The sequence below is a fragment of the Epinephelus lanceolatus genome, chromosome 17, assembly GCF_041903045.1.
Source record: "Epinephelus lanceolatus isolate andai-2023 chromosome 17, ASM4190304v1, whole genome shotgun sequence".
NCBI lineage: Eukaryota > Metazoa > Chordata > Actinopteri > Perciformes > Serranidae > Epinephelus > Epinephelus lanceolatus.
The window spans coordinates 39,584,569-39,607,255 of record NC_135750.1 but is presented as its reverse complement, the minus strand read 5'-3'; the positions used below and the strand labels follow the sequence as shown (position 1 = coordinate 39,607,255).

Below are 22,687 nucleotides of genomic sequence, written 5' to 3'. Positions count from 1 at the left end.
TGGTCATTCAGTATATTCAGGTAGTCAGCTGACCTCATTCTTTGAGCACATACTGTTGCTGAACCTAGACCTGACCAACTGCAGCAACCCCAGATCATAACACTGCCCCCACAGGCTTGTACAGTAGGCACTAGGCATGATGGGTGCATCACTTCATCTGCCTCTCTTCTTACCCTGATGCGCCCATCACTCTGGAACAGGGTAAATCTGGACTCATCAGACCACATGACCTTCTTCCATTGCTCCAGAGTCCAATCTTTATGCTCCCTAGCAAATTGAAGCCTTTTTTTCCGGTTAGCCTCACTGATTAGTGGTTTTCTTAAGGCTACACAGCTGTTCAGTCCCAATCCCTTGAGTTCCCTTCGCATTGTGCGTGTGGAAATGCTCTTACTTTCACTATTAAACATAGCCCTGAGTTCTACTGTTGTTTTTCTTCGATTTGATCTCACCAAACGTTTAAGTGATCGCCGATCACGATCATTGAGGATTTTTTTCCGGCCACATTTCTTCCTCGAAGACGATGGGTCCCCACTATCCTTCCAGTTTTTAATAATACGTTGGACAGTTCTTAACCCAATTTTAGTAGTTTCTGCAATCTCCTTAGATGTTTTCTCTGCTTGATGCATGCCAATGATTTGACCCTTCTCAAACAGACTAACATCTTTTCCACGACCACCTGATGTGTCTTTCGACATGGTTGTTTAGGAAATGAGAAGCAACTCATTGCACCAGTTGGGGTTAAATAACTTGTTGCCAGCTGAAAGATAATCGCCCATGCAGTAATTATCCAATAGGAGGCTCGTACCTATTTGCTTAGTTAAATCCAGGTGGCGACTTTTTTTTTGGCCAGGCAGTGTATATATATATATATATATATATATATATATATATATATATATATATATATATATATATATATATATATATATACACACACACACACACACACACATATATACATATACATATATATATACATACATATATACATATATATATATATATGTACACACACACACACATATATATATATATATATATATATACACACACACACAAGTTTTTAGAGAGCCAATGTTTATAATCTGTAGGACAGAATTGTGATTTGACCAGTTGTGTTATTGGACTCAAATTAGAATAAGATCTGGGAATCATCTGCATAAAAATGGACACTGATATTTAACTTCGGAATGATATGGCCTAAAAGTAACATTAATGAAGAATAATTAATGGCCAAGGACTGAGCCTTGAAGCACTCCATTGGAAAAAAAAAAGGTAGGTGAAGGATTTAAAGTCACCAAATGAAAAGTCTTCTATCAGCTTATCATGAGGTTCATCTACTCAGAGGTAGGTGGGGGTCGACATAGATTCAAACTTTAAGCAGGATTACACTGACTGACCTGAGGAGAGATTTTCTTTGGTTGAATGGCTACGGTTACATGATGGCTTCTCATTCGGAATGAAATAAATCTGAATGAAATCATTCGGAATTAAAGTTTTTCCAGGTAGTTTACATGGGAAATATTCATTCCGAATGAGGGTTTACATGGGAAATCAGTTCAATCGCCTTTATTTAAGTCTGCGCAAGGTTTGGAGCAGTGAAGGTTTCTGATTGGATAGGGGGTGGGGCGGATGTTAGGTGTTTACGTTTACTGGAAGAAAACACTGTAGTCCTCGCTCTGGATAACAAGATGCTTGACGACACCGTTCTTAGTGCCTTTTTCTGGCTTGTTTTGCTTATATTCTTGAAGCAGCAGTACGACAACAACCTTGTTCTGCTAATGCTTCATCTGTTGAGGAGGGCAAGGAAATGAGCATGTGCAGAATGACCAGAATGAACTTGAATGAGTGTATACATACACACAAAATTCTTTCATTCGGAATGACAAACTGAATAAACCACCCCCTTTAATCAGATTTAATTTTCAATCGGAATGGCCATTTTTCAATCGGAATGACCGTTTACATGACCACTTTTAAATCGGAATAGCCTTTCATTACGATTAAAAGTGGAATTAAACTGTCCATGTAAACGTACTGACTGACAGCTAAAAAAGCACACAGTACATCTGACAACACTTGACAAGAGAGAGAACTTAAACTGTTCTATACACTAAAACCCACCGAAAAGCCTGTACTTGGGCTGACCGGTGCAGATACTTGACACTGTTCTGAAGACATACCGTAGGAAGCCAGCCACATTCCTCAGCATGCATGTGGGCAGGGCATTTTCACTTAACATTCAAATATGCATTTTTACCTGGTGACACGTTCTTTGACTGCTGTGTTGAAGGGTTTGACAATAGCAAGATGTGATGCAACCCAACTTCATACAACTTAAGAAACTCAACATCAGTTACTACACAATCTACACCCAATCACAATACACTTGTATTGCAGGCCAGTTGCTTTATTAAAAACTATACATTAAGAAATACAACTTGTCAAGAAATCATTAACATAAGTGGTATGTTTAAAAGCTTCAGTCCCACACACAGCACTTAGCACTGTGTGAAACATTTAAAGCATCTTTCAGAAGCTGCTGATTAAATTAATGTCAGTCTGAGGTGAGTTTGCCGGCAGGTTGTCTTTCACAGGAGACATGGGCTCTCCTTTCTTAGAGGGAATCACCTTCTGGGTATCCCTGAAAAACACAAGAGGGGTGCTATTAGAGCTGTTCCATTACAAACTGTGTCCCTCATCAAAGTTACTGGCATCCCAGTTTACATTAACTGTCCTTATCTTGTACCGTGTCAAATAACCTGCTGCTACAATAAAGCAGCACATGGCTTATGTAAACAATACTGTTACGAGATTAAACACGACGTAATGTTACCTGCCTGGATGAGCGTCTCACTATGCTAGCTTCTTGCTTTAGCAACATTAGCTGCTCTGTTTCAACAATGTTTGGATGAAAAACCGTGCATGCAGGCTGAAATTCAACCGTGCTGTTCTGTCAGGAGATGCAGTGGCTTAAACCAGCGGTGAGTAAGAAAAGTAATAACGCTGCATGTAATTTTTTAAGCTATGAGAAGGGGAAAAATGTCTGCTAGCCGCTAGGCTAGTTTATGCAATGTAAACATCCTTAAACTAATAATGGGTGATTAGCAAAAAGCAATTGTTTTGTCAATGAACCTTGACAGTTATTATTGTGCTGAAAGTTGTACTTTTGTTGAATGATCTTGTTGTTTTCCCTCAGGGCTTTAAGCCAGATATTCCTGAAGTTTTATGAAAAAGATCATAGTTTGGGTTAAATGAAAATATTTCTTCCAGAAAGGTCTCTCTGACAGATAGCCCTGAAGGTTAAATTATCCCATTTGTTGTTTTATTTGTGTTAGTGAGAACAAACTCATTAAGTTAATTTTAGTGTGGTACTGTTAAACATGATGATTTATTCACTGTGAGCTGGAAACAAACTAACGGCTCTCCAGTCCATATATTAATAACATTTGCAATGTCACAGTGGTGCTCCATGGTTGCAAAATGTGACTGGATAGTAGCAGTCTGGAGCCCAACAGATAATACACATGCTGTACCTGGAGGAGTGTGTGTGATGTATAATGTTTGTGAGTCTCTTTTGCGTATCTCCGAGAGGGAGAGAGCAAGAGAACCAAAACACCAAATCAAGTCTTACACCAGTGGCTTAAAAACAACAACATGACAATTTAGACACAATGTTTGCAATATAGCCTATTCATACATCCCACATGGAACAAGCTGCGACACATTGAGTATATTTGATATATTGGCCACCCCTAATAGTAACTAGTCCTATTAGTAAAGTTAGTAAAAATCCAATATAGTGTATGTGTAATCTCACCCAATGATTGACACATCCATGATATGCCATAAAAATTTTTGTAAGAAATTTCCACTTCCATAATGTTCCATTATGTTCACTTGGCACTTTTCCATTAAAACCAGATTTTCAGCATCATGTTAAGAATGTGATAAGAATTCTATTCAAATATTGTATGAATTTACAAAGTAACTTTAGTATTTCTCATTTACTTTTTGAAGCTGAAGTTCTTCCAGAGGCTGCTGATGGTGGCCTGGACACCAGGGTTGTTCTCATTATTGGAGGAAACTGTTTTCTTTCCAAAACCCAAAGACTTTTTCCTCAGTCCACTGGCCCTGGCCGGGCCAAACAGTCGCTCTTTTGATGCTTGACGCTGATTGCTGGACTGTGGCTTCAACAGACCTGAAACCTGGTGGGTGAAAAACCATGTAGCAGAGATAAGACTGAAACAGGAGACACACACAGTGTTTTACTGCTACAAAAATGTCTTCAACGTCATTCTTCCTAAATTGTAAATTCAATTTAAAAAAAAATCTATAAGTGAAATAACAAAATGAGTACAAGTCATTTGTGTTTTTTAAATACAGAGCTGGTATCAGGACATGGTTAGCATAGCTTTGCATAAAGACTGGAAGCAGATGGAAACAGCTAGCCTGGCTCTGTCCTACATTATAAAGTACCACTACCAACACCTCTATAACTTAATAAACTGTTGTTTGTTATAAAATAGTTGTAGTGTGTCATGGCCAGTGTCTACTGCATGTGGCTGTGTCACAGTTCAGCTCTGCCATTCTAGCCCATGTGCCAAAGTCAATGGCTATGTCACCAGAGCTTCTCACTGGGGACTCTTTGTCAGCTTTGCTAGCTTTACATCCCACATCTAATCCTTCCTGGAGCATCTCTGATTAGGGGTAGAGAGAAAAAATTGATACAGAATAGTATCATGATAATTTTGTGTGGCAATACTGTATTGATATGCAGACGCCAAGTATCAGTTTTTCATTACATAAATTATGAATTTACAAATATACATTAAACTCGATAGCCTACTAGAATAATATAATCTATTCATTTATCAGTCTACTAGATACATTTTGCTGCAATAAAAATTACTGAAGTGAGATGAACAGACTGAAAACTTTTCAAAGACAAAGTTTTCTTTTGGGGACATTATTTACAGTTGAAAAATGGTGATAAATCGCAATATATTTTATTGCAAAACTCAGCATATAGCAACATGTTTCAAATTGCAATAATACTGTATCGTGACTTAAGTATTGTCATAACATCATATCATGGGGCTTTTTTCCCACCCTTATCTACACATACTACTTTACAGCAGCATTGATTCTTTTGTTGCATGTAATGCCCCAGGGAGTTAAATAATTTTTTTTTTACTCCAGTACAGTTGTCATGAATGTTGAAATTAGCCATAGAGACCAAAACATTTTTTTTGTACCAGGCTGCAAACATGTTTATTTCTGCTGTAAAGCTGGACATTTTAACATGGAGGTCTATGGGGACTGACTAGCTTCCTGAGCCAGCCTCAAGTGGACATTTGAGGAACTGCAGCTTTTGGCACTTCTGTGTTGGCTTAATTTTTCAGCCTAAGAGGTTGTGCCTCAAAAAGTTGAAGGTAGTCCTCAGGTAGTTAAAACTCCATTCTGTCCGCTCCTGCTTCTATATGAATCAACCAAGCAAGTAAAATAACTGGCAAAACTCAGACTCCACTATCAGAACTTCATACCCAAGCAGTCACTCAGAAAGCCAACCTCATCACAGCAGATCCCACTCACCCCCTGCACAAGTCCTTCCAGCTCCTACCATCAGGTCGCCGCTATAAAGTCCCCCTGTCCAAGAAAAACACTTACCCCAACTCTTTTATCCCCACTGCCATAAACATTTTAAACAAACAATAGCTCAAAAATGGCCCCCAGCACATGCACTTTACCACATTGCACATTTTAGAGTTTTTCTTAAACTCTGTATAAATTATTTATGCTTCAGTATTCTTTTATCTCACTAGGTTTCTAGGAATTGTGTGTTTCTGTGTTGTTTTGTTTGTTGTATGAGCAACGTCTAAGACAATTTTCTGTCACGACAGCCAATAAAGCTTTTCTGATTCTGAATGCAGCTGAATTTAACACTGTATTGTAATCAGTGAGCTTTAGATGTTGTTAGGTGTATTTTTCACTCAAAACAGATCCCAGCTGGGGCGTCGGTGGCTTAGTGGTAGAGCAGGCGCCCCATGTACAAGGCTGTTACCGCAGTGGCCCAGGTTCAACTCCAGCCTGTGGCCCTTTGCTGCATCTCTCTCTCTCTCTCTCTGCTTAACTGTCCTGTCGATTAAAGGCAAAAAATGCCCTAAAAATATCTTTAAAAAAAAACAGAGCACAGCTAGCTGTTTCCCCATTTCATTACATTCTGACTTCAGTTTTGCGCTTAACACTCGGGCTGGGTTAAAATAATCGATTCATCCAAATCAAATTGATCTTCATTTGAATGACCTGATATTGATTCATAAAATCAGAGACTGATCTTTTAATATCCGCTTTTTCCCACGGATGTGTGAAGTTTCAACCTTGTAAATCTCGCCGGTGGTAAACGGGCACTGGCACTAAATTATTAATGACAGTAGCACATACATAGACAAACAGAGTAGAGATGGCGCAGTGTAGACAGAAAAGTTAAGATAACTTGAGCTGATGTCAACTACGCTTGTTACTGTGAGTGCAATAAAACCTCCTTGAGGAAAAAGTCAATACTTTATCAATACACCTGTTCAACAACAATAAACATTAAAACATGTAAATGTGCAGAAAAGCAATATTTCAATCTGCTCTGTTTGCACTCTCTCATCCACTGCTGCTAATATTATGTTATGAACAGGCACAGAGTGCTTTTCAGCAAATAGCAAAGTGTTACTAACAAGCTGAAACTACAACTGTTTTAACAGTTTAGCTCAGGTTGCCACGTATCCTAAACTTTACCAGTCATAACTTTATCTGCAGGCAGTGAATCTCCTCAGCAGCAGAGGGAGGAGCAGAGAGGGCAGGAGGACTGATACTGACTGATGTCTCTGTTATTATTCTCTCTAAACTTCACTCAGTATTGTGATGACAGAAATATGATTTTATTGACATTTTAGATTTGTTTCCCGTGAGATATTAAGTTTATATTGTGACTTTGCTGTTTGATTTTAGTGCTGCTGCTCCATAAACTACATTTAATTGTAAAATATTCAATTTTAATCCTGCTCTGAATTTATTCTATTGGGGGCGGCAGTAGCTCAGTCCATAGGGACTTGGGTTGGGAACCGGAGGGTCACTGGCTCAAGTCCCCATCCGGACCAAATGCGGAGCGTGGCCTGGTGGCTGGAGAGATGCCAGTTCACCTCCTGGGCACTGCCAGGGTGCCCTTGAGCAAAGCACTGAACCCCCCAACTGCTCCGGGCGCCTGACCAAGGCAGCCCCGTCACTCTGACATCTCTCCACTTTGTGCATGTATAGGTCCTGTTTGTGCGTGTGTGTATTTCGGACCTGTGTGTTAATGACAACTGAGTGAAAACTTGAATTTCCCCTCTGGGGGATTAATAAAGTATATAAAATTAAATTAAAAAAAACAAAAAAAAACAAACAAACTTTTTTAACATAAATCCATGTAAAATTTACAGTCCTAGTTCTCTGAGAATTTCTTTCACATTCCAGCAAAAATGGGTGCTTGAACTGAAATATACCTAATCGATATCGAATCAAATTGAGGCCTTGTGAATCGAAATCAAATCGATTCAGGAAATCAGTGGCAATACCAAGCCCTACTTAACACACAGACATGCAAATATGTGTATTCCCCAAAATGTAAACGATGATCATGAAGGACAACCTTTCAAATTACAGGAGTTCTCCTTGTGTAACTTGCAGTTTTAGTGCCATGTCCCTGCTCACTAGGCTGACATGGAGCTACAAACACAGAGCATGTATACTAATGTACAATGCGTATAGCTCTGCTGAATTACTGCAGCAATATGTTAAAAATGACAATGTATGTATTTCCAGAATTCAGTCATGAGTGAGAGGAGCCTTTAATGGTCATATGGCTTATTCCCTTCAGTTCTATGCAGATTAAGGCTGTCTTTTTCAACTTACATTTATCTTACATTTTATTTTTACAGAGTAAGGGATGATGTGCTTATTTGATTAAGAAATTAAATTAGGAACTTATGAGTTGGATGATATTATTTTATAGTTTATTTTCCTGTCAACATGGAAATACTCATTACCAGCACATATCAAGCCCATAAGGATGACATAACACTCCACTGTCAAATGGCAAAGAATCTCTGGAAATACTTAGTGCCTCTAAAAGAAGAATTAAAAGTAAGTTTCAAACAACAATTTGCAAAATGCTAGCTGTAACTCAGGAACAAACTCACCTTTGACCTGAGCATGCTAAGTTTCTTATCTTCTTCTATTGAGTGTGTGGGACTCTGCTCTGGCTCAGAATCTTTGCTTGATCTCATTTCCTGAGGAAATACATAAGAAATACGTAAGAACACAAAACCACACTACCTAAATGGCTTTCTGCACACCCATTCATGATCCATATGTACAGTATCTCACATAAGTGAGTACACCCCTCCCATTTTTGCAAATATTTCATTATATCTTGTCATGGGACAACACTATAGAAATGACACTTTGATATAACTTAAAGTAGTCAGTGTACAGCTTGTATAGTAGTATAGATTTACCTTCCTCTGAAAATTACACAAAACACAGCCATCAACATCTAAACAGCTGGCAACATAAGTGAGTACTCCCCACAGTGAACATGTCCAAATTGTGCCTAAAGTGTCAATATTTTGTGTGCCAACCATTATTATCTAGCACTGCCTTAACCCTTTTGGGCATGGAATTCACCAGAGCTCACAGGTTGCTTCAGGAATCCTCTCCCACTCCTCCATGATGACATCATGGAACAGATGGATGTGAAGACATCTTGCGCTCCTCCACCTTCAGCTTGAGGATTCCCCACAGGTGCACAGGTGAGTTTAAGGCTGGATACATACTTGGCCAGTCCATCACCTTCACCTTCAGCTTCCTCAGCAAGGCAGTTGTCATCTACTAGGTGTGTTTTGGGTCATTATCATGTTGGAAAACTTGATAATGAAAACTTGCAGCCCAGTTTCTGAAGAGGGGCGATCATGCTCTGCTCTGAATTCATGTTTCCCTAAATGAACCGAGCTCCCCAGAGCCGGCAGCACTCATGCAGCCCCAAACCATGATGCTGCCACCACTACACTTGACTGTAAGCATGGGACAGTTGTCTTGGTGCTCTTCACCGAGGTGCCACACATGCTGAAAGAGCACCAAGACAACTGTCCCTTGCTTACATTCAAGTATAGAGGTGGCAGCATCATGGTTTGGGGCCAAAACACACCTAGTAGATGACAACTGCCTTGCTGAGGAAGGTGAAGGTGAAGGTGATGGACTGGCCAAGTATGTATCTAGCCCTAAACTCACCTGTGCACCTGTGGGGAATCCTCAAGCTGAAGGAGGAGGAGCGCAAGGTGTCTTCACATCCATCTGTTCCATGATGTCATCATGGAGGAGTGGGAGAGGATTCCTGAAGCAACCTGTGAGCTCTGGTGAATTCCATGCCCAAAAGGGTTAAGGCAGTGCTAGATAATAATGGTTGGCACACAAAATATCGACACTTTAGGCACAATTTGGACATGTTCACTGTGGGGAGTACTCACTTATGTTGCCAGCTGTTTAGATGTTGATGGCTGTGTTTTGAGTAATTTTCAGAGGAAGGTAAATCTATACTACTATACAAGCTGTACACTGACTGCTTTAAGTTATATCAAAGTGACATTTCTATAGTGTTGTCACATGAAAAGATATAATGAAATATTTACAAAAATGGGAGGGGTGTACTCACTTATGTGAGATACTGTATGTGTGAAGGCTCACCCAACCACAAGGGATGTAAAGAGATTTATAAAGGCAGTGGAGATTTTTATGAACATACAGTTGCAGTATCGTCTTGGTACGAGGAGGGGAAGCTGTGGGTGAGGACTTCCTCTTTGTGGCACGAAGTGAGGTAAGGCTGGGACTGGGAAAAGTAGGCACTGTCCTGGGAGCAGGTGGAACCTGGAAAGTCATTATTTTCCTCTGTGTTTCCGTCAGAGGAGGAGTAACGTAGAGGTGACATGTCTCCAGGGGGTCTGTGGGTCTTTGTGAATAGGGGAAAACTCTCCCTCTTATACTGAAACTGCTGCAGGGAGGTTAGGCCTGAAGTTGACTTTGGCGTTCTCGATTGTTCAGTCGAAGAGGAGCTGCCTGACCATTGAAACAGCCTGAGACCCTGACTGGCTGAACTGAGAGATGTGATGCTAGGTGGTGGAGGTGGGCTGGGGGTTTCCATAGATGGGACATCAGGACCATCGCTGTCATTGGTCTGGATGCTGAGTGTATTTTCCTGGGTGAGACTCCCACCCTGAGGTAAACCCTCTTGAGCAGTCTCCTTAGTGCTCAGACTGGCTGCTGAACTGGAAATGCTGAAGAATCTGAATGTGGGAAAAACACAACCACATCAGAATAATGTACAGTGTTAACCTTACTGCATGTTAAGGCTGCATGGCTAAGGCAAATAATTATAGTCCTAATTATTGTGGTAAATATCACAGCTGTAGTCCCTGGTTCATAGAAACAGTTCAGCATTTTGGGAAATATGATTATATGCTTTCTGTCAAAGTAAGAAACAAAAAGATGTATATTAAACTCATGTGTGGACATGGTTATCCTCACGGCATTTGATCTCTGTACAGGTGCAACGGTACCAAACCTGGCAACTTCACCATGACTTCAGAAAGTCAAGTCAGGAAAAGATGGGAGTGACCTCAGGAAGAGCTGCAGAGAAAGGATCCCTCTCCCAGGATGGACAAACATGCAATAGATGTTGTGTGTACAGAACAGAGCAACATAATAAAATTATAGATAGATTCTAAACAATCAATCATTTATTTGTCACATGAAATCATATGAGGTACAACTCCAGTAGGGGGAGAAAAATTGATACAGCATAGTATTGCTATATTTTGCACGGCAATAATGTATTGGTACAGAGATGCCAAGTATCAATCTTTTATTACATACATTATTTATTTTTGCAAATACACATTTTACAACTTTTGGTACTAAGAATATTAAATTCAATTGTTTTTTTGGTCCATTAGATGGTGCTGATGGTTTTTTTCCTTGTGAGGTCAGCAGAGGTCTCAGTCAGCAGCATTTGGCAAAACAAAGATGGAGGCGCCGGTGAAAGAAATCAGAACTATGCCGTCCCGTTTAAATCAAATGTCTGGATATATTTTGGATTTTTTTTTTTTAACACAGAAGGGTAGGAGGGCTTGGATATCACACATGCGATTTGCAAGCAGTGTCATATGAGAATAAAATACACTGGGAATACTACAAACATGAGGGCTCACCTCACACTCCACCATCCAGAGATAGCGTTACCCACTGACGGCCAAGCTAACGCTAAGCCAACTCCGCAGAAAAATCAACCAACACTGGACACACTTAGCTTGACAAAACAACCATCCAACTTTGAGAGAGCTAAGAAAATAACACAGTCCAATACCTGCGTCATGTGCAAAGATCTGGGCCCATACAGCGTCATTCAGTGTCAGAAATTAGCAAGGGCCACGGGCCATTTGGTCCGCAATTTATCCAAGAATGCCCCCAAAAGCCATGCTCCGGGGGCCAAAATTGCCCCCAAGTTTTCGAAACAACTATATGTATTTATAGTTTTAACAGTATTACAATCTGACATTAATCAATTAACTAAACTCCATAACTGCCTTAAAGACATAAAAACTTGGATGAGCACCAATTTCCTGATGTTAAATTCAGACAAAACTGAAGTTATTGTTCTTGGCCCCAAACAACTCAGAGACTCTTTATCTGATGACATAGTTTTTCTAGATGGCATTGCTCTGGCCTCTAGCACTACCGTAAGAAACCTCGGAGTAACATTTGATCAAGATTTGTCTTTAAATTCTCATTTAAAACAAACCTCACGGACTGCATTTTTTCATCTGCGTAATATTGCGAAAATTAGGCCTATCCTGACCCGAAAAGATGCAGAAAAATTGGTCCACGCTTTTGTTACCTCTAGGCTGGATTACTGTAACTCTCTATTATCAGGTAGCTCTAGTAAGTCCTTAAAAACTCTCCAGCTAATTCAGAATGCAGCAGCACGTGTACTAACAGGAACTAAGAAACGAGATCATATTTCTCCTGTTTTAGCTTCTCTGCACTGGCTCCCTGTAAAATCCAGAATTGAATTTAAAATCCTACTGTTAACTTATAAAGCTCTAAATGGTCAAGCTCCATCCTATCTTAGTGAGCTCATAGTGCCATATTATCCCACCAGAACACTGCGCTCTGAGAACGCAGGGTTACTCGTGGTCCCTAAAGTCTCCAAAAGTAGATCAGGAGCTAGAGCCTTCAGCCATCAGGCTCCTCTCCTGTGGAATCATCTTCCTGTTACGGTCCAGGAGGCGGACACCGTCTCCACATTTAAGACTAGACTTAAGACTTTCCTCTTTGATAAAGCTTATAGTTAGGGCTGGCTCAGGCTTGCCCTGTACCAGCCCCTAGTTAGGCTGACTTAGGCCTAGTCTGCCGGAGGACCCCCCTATAATACACCGGGCACCTTCTCTCCTTCTCTCTCTCTCTCTCGTATTCTATTACTGCATCTTGCTAACTCGGCCATTCTGGATGTCACTAACTCGGCTTCTTCTCCGGAGCCTTTGTGCTCCACTGTCTCTCAGATTAACTCATATCGCAGCGGTGCCTGGACAGCGTGACGTGTGTGGTTGTGCTGCTGCCGTGGTCCTGCCAGATGCCTCCTGCTGCTGCTGCTGCCATCATTAGTCATTAGTCATACTTCTACTGTTATTATACACATATGACTATTGTCACACATGTATACTGCCAGATATTAATACATACTTTCAACATATTGTACCACAGTAGCCAGAACTATAACTATAATATTATTACTTTCAATAATGTTGTTGTAAGCTACTGTCATTACCTGCATCTCTCTCTCTCTCTCTCTCTCTGTCTCATTGTGTCATGCGGATTACTGTTAATTTATTATGCTGATCTGTTCTGTACGACATCTATTGCACGTCTGTCTGTCCTGGAAGAGGGATCCCTCCTCAGTTGCTCTTCCTGAGGTTTCTACCATTTTTTTTCCCCGTAAAGGGGTTTTTTTGGGGAGTTTTTTCTTATCCGCTGCGAGGGTCATAAGGACAGAGGGATGTCGTATGCTGTAAAGCCCTGTGAGGCAAATTGTGATTTGTGATATTGGGCTTTATAAATAAAATTGATTGAATTGATTGATTGATTGACATTAAAGTATAATTTTATTTTCATTAAATTAATTTACCGTCACGTCTACAACTCATTTTCCAGACATAATCAACGAGACTGCACTGATTACGTGAGAGTAATCTGACAGAGAAGGGGAGGGGGCTTTGCTGTACCATAAGTATAAATTAACCATTTCTTGGGTGATCTGTGTCTACACAATGACAAATTAATGAAAATTTAAGGTAGAATGAATGTTAAATTTTAAATTAACTTACTTCCAGAATTGCATCTAAGGAATTTATAGTAATTTGGCCTTTTTAACAGTAAAAGTAACTGTAATGTGGTGAAACATTAGTACAGCTATCAGTAGATTAATGGTTAAATCATCACATTTAAACTGGTTGAATTATAGGAAATCTGAGTGATATTTTGCAACCATAACTTTATGTAACCCATTATTTATTTCATTTATAGTGGTTTCTACTGAAGAGTGAAGACACTATCTTAGTTGGTTTTGCTTTTCATGTGCTTATTGTTAGAACATAATTACAATTTTTTGATGGCCCCCAAACATTTTGAAAATGCCCCCATTTTTTAGACCGTGGGGGCCAAAATTGCCCCCAAAATATTTTGTTAATTTCATACCCTGGCGTCATTGCAAACAAAACACTATAACCCAGGTATATGATTACGTCCCCACTTTTTTTTTCACCGACACAGCCGTATCCAGGCTCTACAGAGAAGTGAAGCATAAAGTTTAGGAATCTTTGAGTGCAGCACGAAAGTTGGCATTGACTTGTGTTGCCAAAACTTTAAGGTCAGTGGACTCATCTGTCACTGTAATGGCACATTATGTGACAGAGAACTGGCGACTGCTGTCTCACATTCTCTAAACTAGAGGGCGTTAAATCGGTGTTGGTATGTCTGTCTGCTAATTGGCAGTTGGAAAAAGGTGATAAATTGCAATATATTGGAATACATTTTATCACAATACTCAGCATATCACAATACATTTCATATCGCAATATTATCATATTGTGGGTCCTCTGGCGATTCCTACCCCTAAACTCCAGTTTTTACATTGTTGGTTGTTGCCTTATAATTGTCTTTGTTTCCAGATAGTTTTGGTGATCTATGGTTTCTGGTTGTGCAATTATTTAATTGTAGTTTTGGGTACAGTTGCTTGTGTTGTTTAACTAATTAAATCCACCAGAGTGAGTGGGTTCATTGATGTCAACGGTGCTGTCAAGGAAGGTGATCCAGACTCTGATAGGCTACATCTCTTGAATCACTTGGGGCATGCATATTCTTTTTTTTTTTTCTTTCTTTAAAAACACATATCTTGACCTCAACAAGACCGCTGCATGGTCGCCCCTCCCAAAAACACAGGCAGTGACTCTGCTTCGCAGCCACCTCTGAACAGCGTAGAGCAGTGGTCCATAGCAGGAACAGAACAGCACCTCACATTCCCGCCATCATACTAGTACTTATTCAACATAAAGCACATACCTCCTCTCCTTCTCTCCCAGAATCCTCTGCTCTGACAGATCGCTGTATAGAAACAGAGCCTCCTGGCTGAATGGCACTGTCCAGGATTTAGCCAAGTTTTGGTGAATCAAAGGATATTACAGTTCCTGATATCCTGTTGAAAACTGATGTGGCATGGAGGTCATCCAGTTTATTATCATGTACAATGTACATCATATGTACAATAGCTAGCAGGATGCAAGTTCATCCGTGTCCATCTTCTCCATCTTTTCCTCGATGTTTACTGATGTTTACATTTGAGAACCTCTACCTGACCAACTAATAGAGTTGCAGGAGAGGAGAGTTTACAGACTGATGAGCTGATTTCCTCCTTCCAATGAGTGGCTTGCCATGTTTCACATAAACCAACCATATCTAGGCCATGCTGAAGTATCTAATAATTTATTGGTCAGGCTTGGGTAAAAAGTGATCTGATATTTACAAAACCAAATTTTAGGGTCTCTACAAAACAACGCACAGTCACTATACCCAGCTGCTTATACCAGTAAAAAGTTCCCACACCTAACTCCCTCTAAAACTATACAATGCCTCAGCTTGAAGTCCCACTCAAACAAGCATTTCGAAAAATACCTTTTTTCCCCGCTGAAACCCTACAATCAGTGGATTTGTAAAAAGTAAAGGCGTTTTTTTCCAAGTTCAACTCTGACATGCAAATCCATGCTGTTGGTCTATAGCAAACAATCTGGACAATGATGGTGTTTAAAGGAAAGGAGAACTGAAGAGTCTAAATAGAGGAAGCAATCATAGCTTATTAGCTGTGTTACACCACCCAATTCTGATTAACACCACTCTGCCTGAGTATTAAGTGCTCCACAGAACAGGCAGAAAGACTGCAAGCTATCTCAGAGGGCTACTGTGACTCAGTATTGGTAGCATATTCCTGGCTGGCTTAAGATGAGCTTGTAATTTGGCAACTAGCTCCATAAGAAGTCACTAATTGACCATTTTGTGCGGTGACCAGTTGACATTTTTTCCACCTTGGACAGATCCATCCTGGACACCACCTGCTCAGCCTGCTGCCCTCTGGAAGGAGGTACAGGAGTCTCAAAAGCAGAAACAACAGACTGAAGAACAGCTTTCACCCGTGGGCTGTCAGGACACTTAACACCCACATTCCAAAACAATCCAGATAAAATTACCTCACAAACTAGTGCAATAACAATATTCTGCCTGCATTCTGTTTTTATTTATGTATTTATTATTATTTATGACACTGTTTGTCTTAATGTACTGTTATGTTCCTGTCTCCTGTTTTTTCTTCTTCTTTCTTTTATGCACCTTCAGTTGTGGCACCCAAAATTTCATTGTATAGGCACCTGTACAATGACAATAAAGGCTATCTTATCTTATCCGATCCAGGCTAGCTGTTTCTCCCAGCTTTCAGTCTCCATGCTAAGCTAGGCTTACTATGTTCTGACTCCAGCTTTGTACTGAAAGCTCAAACATGAGATTGAACCTCTCTTTCTCTTTCAACTGTTTGTAAATAGTCACTGAGAGCATTGCAGTGCACTCTGGTACAAACTGGACTGTTTGTTCATTTAACAACCACTGTCTATCAGTTTTCCAACCTACTTTAGGCGAAACCGCCTGCATTCACATGGAAACTTCGCACCACGCAGTCCAGCACTGGGTCTTACCTGTGTTAACAGCAGCAACAGAAAATTTGCCCCGCCCTGTCAACTACAGCTACACACTGAATCTAATTCTGTGGGAAACACTGTCACTGTTTAAAAGAAAGCATATTTCCCAAAGTGCTGAATACTCATTTCGGTAAACAAGTAATTTTATACCATTTTTGCACCAAATGTTTTTCCTACTGTTTTCAGTGGAGCATTTATCATGAGCAGTGGCTACATATATTGTTTCAAATGCTACAGCAAGCAAACACACCGTCGCAGTTATTTTGACTTGACCAGTGGACTTCACTACAAGCTGATTGGCCGTTGAAAAATGCCTTACATTCTAAAACGAGCTGCCAGTGATTTGACCAGCTGAGTTGCAGGTGACACCATCAGCAGGCCTAAGTTGAGCTCTGACAGCCAGTTCACACCACTGCAACTTTTCTCTGTAACGTTCTAAAACTGATTCGTCTCATCGCGAATCTTTGGTCTGAACTCAGCTTAAAATGCCATTCTAAGGATTTCCAAATTCTGCATCAGGCCAGTGTATTTTTTTTTCTTCAGTCAAACATGTAATCGATTAATCTAATTGCAGTTGCCATTGCAGTGTCAGGCTGTGCGATTATATAACCGCATAAAAGGCTGCGATTTGTGATTTAATGTAAATAAATGTTAACGTGTGTGCCTGTGAACGTGACTGCCTCTGTAGTGTGTGTGGAGTTTGTTGACATCACGCCCACAAGCTATCCTGGTGTTTGCAGCACGTATGGTCAGGTGATCACCCAGCGTGCAGCAGTGACCAACATATACGCTGAAAAAGAGCATGAGCACGACCAAGAACAGGCTGAGTTATTGGCAAAAAAAATGCCTATTAATTTGCGATCCTTTGGATTCAGGTACGGCAACGTTGAACAGAAAGACGTGCTGTGTAAAAGTTTAAAAGTTAAAGTCACCACATCCTGCGGCAACACGACCAGTCTATATCAGCACTTGAGACAGCACAGCACAGAGAAACGTAGGAAGAATGCATGTGAGAGAAAATCAAGCCAAGTAACGTTAAAGACAAAGAGACAACTGAAAGCCGCCAGAGCCTCATATAACAACATCCAAGCACAGTTAAGCATACATTTGCAAGTGTCACGGGGAAATCACAGACTCCATAACAAACTATATAATAACAAATTAAATATTGAGCAATTTTGCTCGGGTTCGGCCCTCTTGTCATGCTGCTGTGTTGTGCTATGGCATGCTGTAATTTTGTCATTTACGTGACAACGCCTGAATGCAACACTGGCTCGCTCCACTGTGTGTACAGTGCTGCGCTGCGCTGTTGTGTGAGAGCTGTGTTTGACTGTGCTCAGTCTGTTGATGGTCATTTACACACTGTCCATAACAATAACTATGTCAGGTCAGGTCAGTACCCCCATAATATAATGTAGGGGAAACACTGAATTAAACAAGACGACTCATGATACGTACATGGTATGTATTATATTGTAATCGTAATCACAAATCGCGATATTGTCCACTCAAATCGCCATCGCACATTTTTATCAAATCGTGCAGCGCTAATGCAATCAGGGCTTGAGGCTAACTTTTTTCCCAAGGAGCACATGTGGTCCTAAGTTGAAAAAGTAAGGAGTGCACAAAGAACTTTAGGGGCACAATGTAATAAACGTGATGCAAATAGACATTTACAAGCAAAATTATTTAATGAATTTGTATACAAAATGTACAGAAAAGTAAAACCATCAAGTTTTGAAAAAGTATTGCAATTTAATTTTGTCTTTAATGTTATTATCTTATATTTATTATCTTTGCAATATGATCAGGGTTCAACGCTAAGGTTTTTTTTCACTTGCCCGGTTGGGCAAGTTGGTCAGAGATCTACTTGCCCGAAGTCAGTTTTTACTTGCCCTATAAAAATTGTTTAATTTAAGCGGCTATCAAATAACAAAGACTGCAGTTATTTTTATGTTATGTAATCTTTATTCACACTGTATTTATTAATTAAAACAACATATGTCATGTATTGTAGCTTAATTCCTACACAAAAATGACAGTGTCAGGGCTTAAAGTGAAAAATTTGTCAATCGTTCTCCGTCTATAATTTTGCACCCTACTTGAGCCATGCCCACCTCTATTTATTTTTCACCCCTCTCTCCAGTTCTGCTGTGTTAACACCGGGTTTAATATATTTTGCTTCCATCTCTCTGCCCTGCTCTACTCTACTTCAACGCTACTTAGCTCTCTCTCTACTCTACCAGTAGACTACCACATCCACCTGTTGCACAAAACGCACACAGCAGTGTTTCCCCTAGGATGGAGTTGTAGCAGTGGAGGTGAAGCACACGCATGAAAAATAATTTTCACATGCGTGAAACTTTTTTGTATGCTTGCAAAGCACAGCCTGCTGGGATGTTTCTATGTATCTACTGGCACCAGAAGGGCTCTTTAGGACTAAGTACATACAGTACATGTGTGCACAGTAATGAGCAGGTGAAATGCCTGTCTAGCTTACATATGAGGTGTCTCAAGATTTAGGAACATACAATTTTATTGAATATAATAAAGTAAAAAGTCACTTGACATGCTGCTGTTTTGTGCTATGACCTATTTAAGTGTTGGAAGTTGTTATTTACGTGACAATGCCTGAACGCAACACAAGCTCAGCATGAGTGCTGTACTGAGCTGCTGTGCGAGCAGCGTGTTTGTCTGTGCGTAACAGCAGTCTGTTGGTGGTTATTTACACACTGTCCATTTCAATAACTTTGTCAGCTGACAAACTGCACTGGGCTCGGGGTCAGGTTTGGTCAGGAAAATGCAGCCCGAGCTGCTCTAGCGTGCTAACCTGTGTGTGTGGCGGAACTCCGCCGTGCGCGATACAGAGAGCAGAGGAGAATTGTTAACGCCTGACCATGTAGAGACAGAAATGACACGATGACATAACACCATAAATAGTATATTGTTATGTTATTATATGAAGCGTCCGTCGCACAAAATAATATCAATGGGGGCTGTGGGCAGGACATTGTTACACAGCTGTGCCTGTGACTTCAGGCAGAGAGACCACTGCATCAGAGCAGAAGAGCACGTTTTAAAATACATTTATTTTATCAGTTATTAACTTTTACTATTTTTAGCAACTTGCCCGATCGGGCAAGTGAGTTGTTAGTTTACATGCCCAACCGCGAGTTTTACTTGCCCCGGGCAATCGGGCAATCCTTATTGTTGAGCCCTGATGATTATCTTATATAATGTTATTACTATCCTAAAACATTCTCCAGGTCCTCTGAAACTCTGCAGGACTTGAGCCTCTTTCACACAGAGCTTTCGCGGCGCCCACCGCGGGGTAGGGCGCAGAGGACAGGATTTGGGGGAGTACAGGCTCGTTCAGGAGCTACAGCTCCATGGTGACTGCTTTCGGGTCTACTTCAGGCTCTTCTCTGCTATTGGAGGCGTGGCGCCGAGGTGTCGTCACAGCGCATTGCGGTGAAATTAAAAAAATTTCAATTCGAGCGCAGGCTGGCGGTGTGCACCGCTCAGCTTGGCGGTAGAGCAGTGTGCTCTTGCGCCGCGGTAGCACATATACAATGAATGGGTTCGTCGGCGGAGGTCTGCGCTTTGCGCGCTCTGCTTTATTTCCACCCTGCCCAGCAGCAGTACCGTGGCGAACAGTGCCTAAAGCGGTCTTCACATGATAAGAACAACGCGCTTCACTCACTGCCAGGTGCGGCGCAGCGGCACGGTCAAAGTTCAAATAATTTCAACTCTGAGCGCAGCGCTCGGGCGGTGCGTGACACCAAGGGTAGCGGCGCCGCCCTCTCCATAGACAAACAATGGGACAGCCAGCGCAAAGCAGTTTTACAGCTGATCATGTGTAGAGGCCTTTACACATGACTATGGAGAGGGCTATGGAGAGGGCAGCAACGCCTGACAAAGCAGCACCGCTACCCTTGGCATCGCACACGATATTCATTGTGCCGACAGTGGCTTGGAAAACCGCTCATAACCGTGTCACACGGGGAAGAGGAAAGAGGGAAGGTGGCTGGAGTTCCTCCAACATTTGCGGTTAGATTATCATATTTTTTTACTGACAAAAATATAGGCTGCTTCAGCTGATTTTTTTATGCGCACATGTGCCCCTAAATATTTTTTACAGTTCGCACACACCTATTTTTAGTCGCAAATGCGAGTGAAATGCTCGCACTGTTGAGCCATGGCAATCACTGTGTAAAAAATCAAATTAAGTTATAGACAGTATGGAGTAAACTGACTACATGTGTTGTTTGCCAAAAGTCCTTTATAGTAACCATACGTCTCTAGATTAGTCAGCTATAAGTCTAATGAGATGATCATTAGATGTGGTTTAATTAGAAATTTCAATGGTTAACCATTAATCCGTCAATCGGCAAGAAACTTTTTGACCCTATGTCGGTCTATAGCTTAATTTCCCCCCTTTTCAGTTTAGTAGCGGTGCCAAAACTATGTCAGTGTTTCCCCCACCTTTATATTTGGGTCTGTCTCTACATAGTCTGAGTGGGCGTAAGTTCGCTGCATAGATCAGCCTCTCATTGGAGGGAACGAGCCACCCACTGAAGTCCCGCCCTACCACCTCCGGTTGTGTAGCAGTTTTCAACCGTTTTCAACACGTCCTTTACTAACTTTTGCGGTGTTTGATCTTGCGGGGATGTAGCCATTTTTCTGCCATGGTTCGCGTCCTGTAGGCGATATTTTTGTGGGCGTGTTGCACCAAAACCTGTTTCTCCCCAGCAATATTTTTGCAAGTGCACCGTTGCTGTGGCACCGCCAAGAACGATTGTGATTGGTTGAAAGAAATACAAGCAGCCGGGGCGTTTTTTTCTCCAATCTCAAAGTGAGAGTCGGCCCAGCCAGAGCTTTCTTTTCTTGAGAAAGGTCTGGTGAGCGAGACTAGTCTCTATATGGTTGCGCATTTACAATTCTCCTCTGACCATCAAAAGACGGCTGTTAGGCACAGTCAAACACGGTGCTGGCACAGCAGCGCAGCACGGCACTGTACACACTCAATTGGAGCGGGGCCTGTGTTGCATTCAGGCGTTGTCATGTAAAAAAACAAATTCCAGCACTTGACTAGGCCATAGCACAACACAGCAGCATGTCAAGTGGGCCGAACCCGAACTTAGCCCAAGCAAAACTTTTATTTTGTTATTCCCCACTAACCAGTTAGTTACCAATTAATGAGTGTTGGGCTACGGAAAGCGAAGTGAACCAAAACTGACATCCCAAGGTTGAATCCCTGTGATATCACCTGCTGCACGTGGCTTGGCCATCTTCCTCAGCTTCCTGGTTCCTCCTCTGCAGCAGGGTGGCAAAGCGGTTGCGTGGTCGGGGTGGAGTGGTTAATGTTGGTTTGTCTGGATGCTGGTCTGACCTGGATCGCTTCTGACTGGATGACGAGTATTGCTGCAGCACATCCTCGTCGGATACATTGGAGTCTAAGGGAGAAAAACACAAGCACAGTTCAGATGAAAAAACGGGCTATACACTGCTGCTTTTAATTTTCTTTTTTACATCATTGTCTACATTCTGCTTTTTTTATATCATCCTACCTAATACATTGTTAGATAGCATATATTATAGCCGATAGCAGATAATTTAATTTCATAAAAGGAGGACTGGGTTTGGTAATCCTCTAACGAGCTTAAGCTATAAATGTCAATGAACTTCACATTGACTATAAGGGGTTAAAAGGAGACAATAGTATTCCTTAAGTATTTTTTTCCATTTCAGTTATTTTAACATTTCTATTCTTTGCTTGTTTATTTTTGCAAATTTATCTATGTCTCTCAAAATTCAATAGCTTTATTGGCATCAAAGTTTAAAAGAAACGATTTGGCCAAAGAACAGTTGTGACGACCTTGTTCAGTCTGCCTGCGCGTGTCTGACTGTGCTCTCTCTCTCTTGCAGTTACTGGGAGTTGGCTGGTGGGCGGAGCTGGGAGAGAGTGCCTGCTAGTACCTGCCCTTTTGGGTTGGACCTGTACAGGGCATAAAGGACCACCCTTTTGGTCACACACTCTCTCCCAGCTGGGCCTGCTGCAGCCTCTTCAGCCTGTTTCCTTTATTTGGTATACTGCACCTTACAACACACATTACTCCATGTCTCACTCATCCACAGACGCCTAACATGACTGACACACTTCCTACTTGCACATGCCATCAGTTATTTGTGCTTATTTGTCTGAGTTAAATAAATTAACTTTTGATTGATATATCTGTGTGTGGCCTCCCTTTTGTTGCCGGCCTTGAGCCACTCGGTAACACAGTACAAAGTGGAAATTGATCAAA

The 22,687-nt window shown here is 41.2% G+C and overlaps 1 protein-coding gene across 1 annotated transcript in view; it reads right to left on the bottom strand.

Annotated features, from left to right (window-relative positions):
• Positions 1–2,176: 2,176 nt before the first annotated feature.
• The window catches only part of exo1 (exonuclease 1), a 73,687-nt gene continuing 53,176 nt past the window's right edge, over positions 2,177–22,687 (bottom strand). Inside the window, exons 10-14 of the mRNA XM_033614085.2 lie at positions 21,649–21,835; positions 9,833–10,370; positions 8,232–8,321; positions 4,012–4,208; positions 2,177–2,644 (exon numbers count right to left, since the gene is read on the bottom strand). Of these exons, the coding sequence (XP_033469976.1) occupies positions 2,533–2,644; positions 4,012–4,208; positions 8,232–8,321; positions 9,833–10,370; positions 21,649–21,835 (1,124 nt within the window). The 3' untranslated portion in view covers positions 2,177–2,532. The remainder of the gene's footprint in view (positions 2,645–4,011; positions 4,209–8,231; positions 8,322–9,832; positions 10,371–21,648; positions 21,836–22,687) is intronic.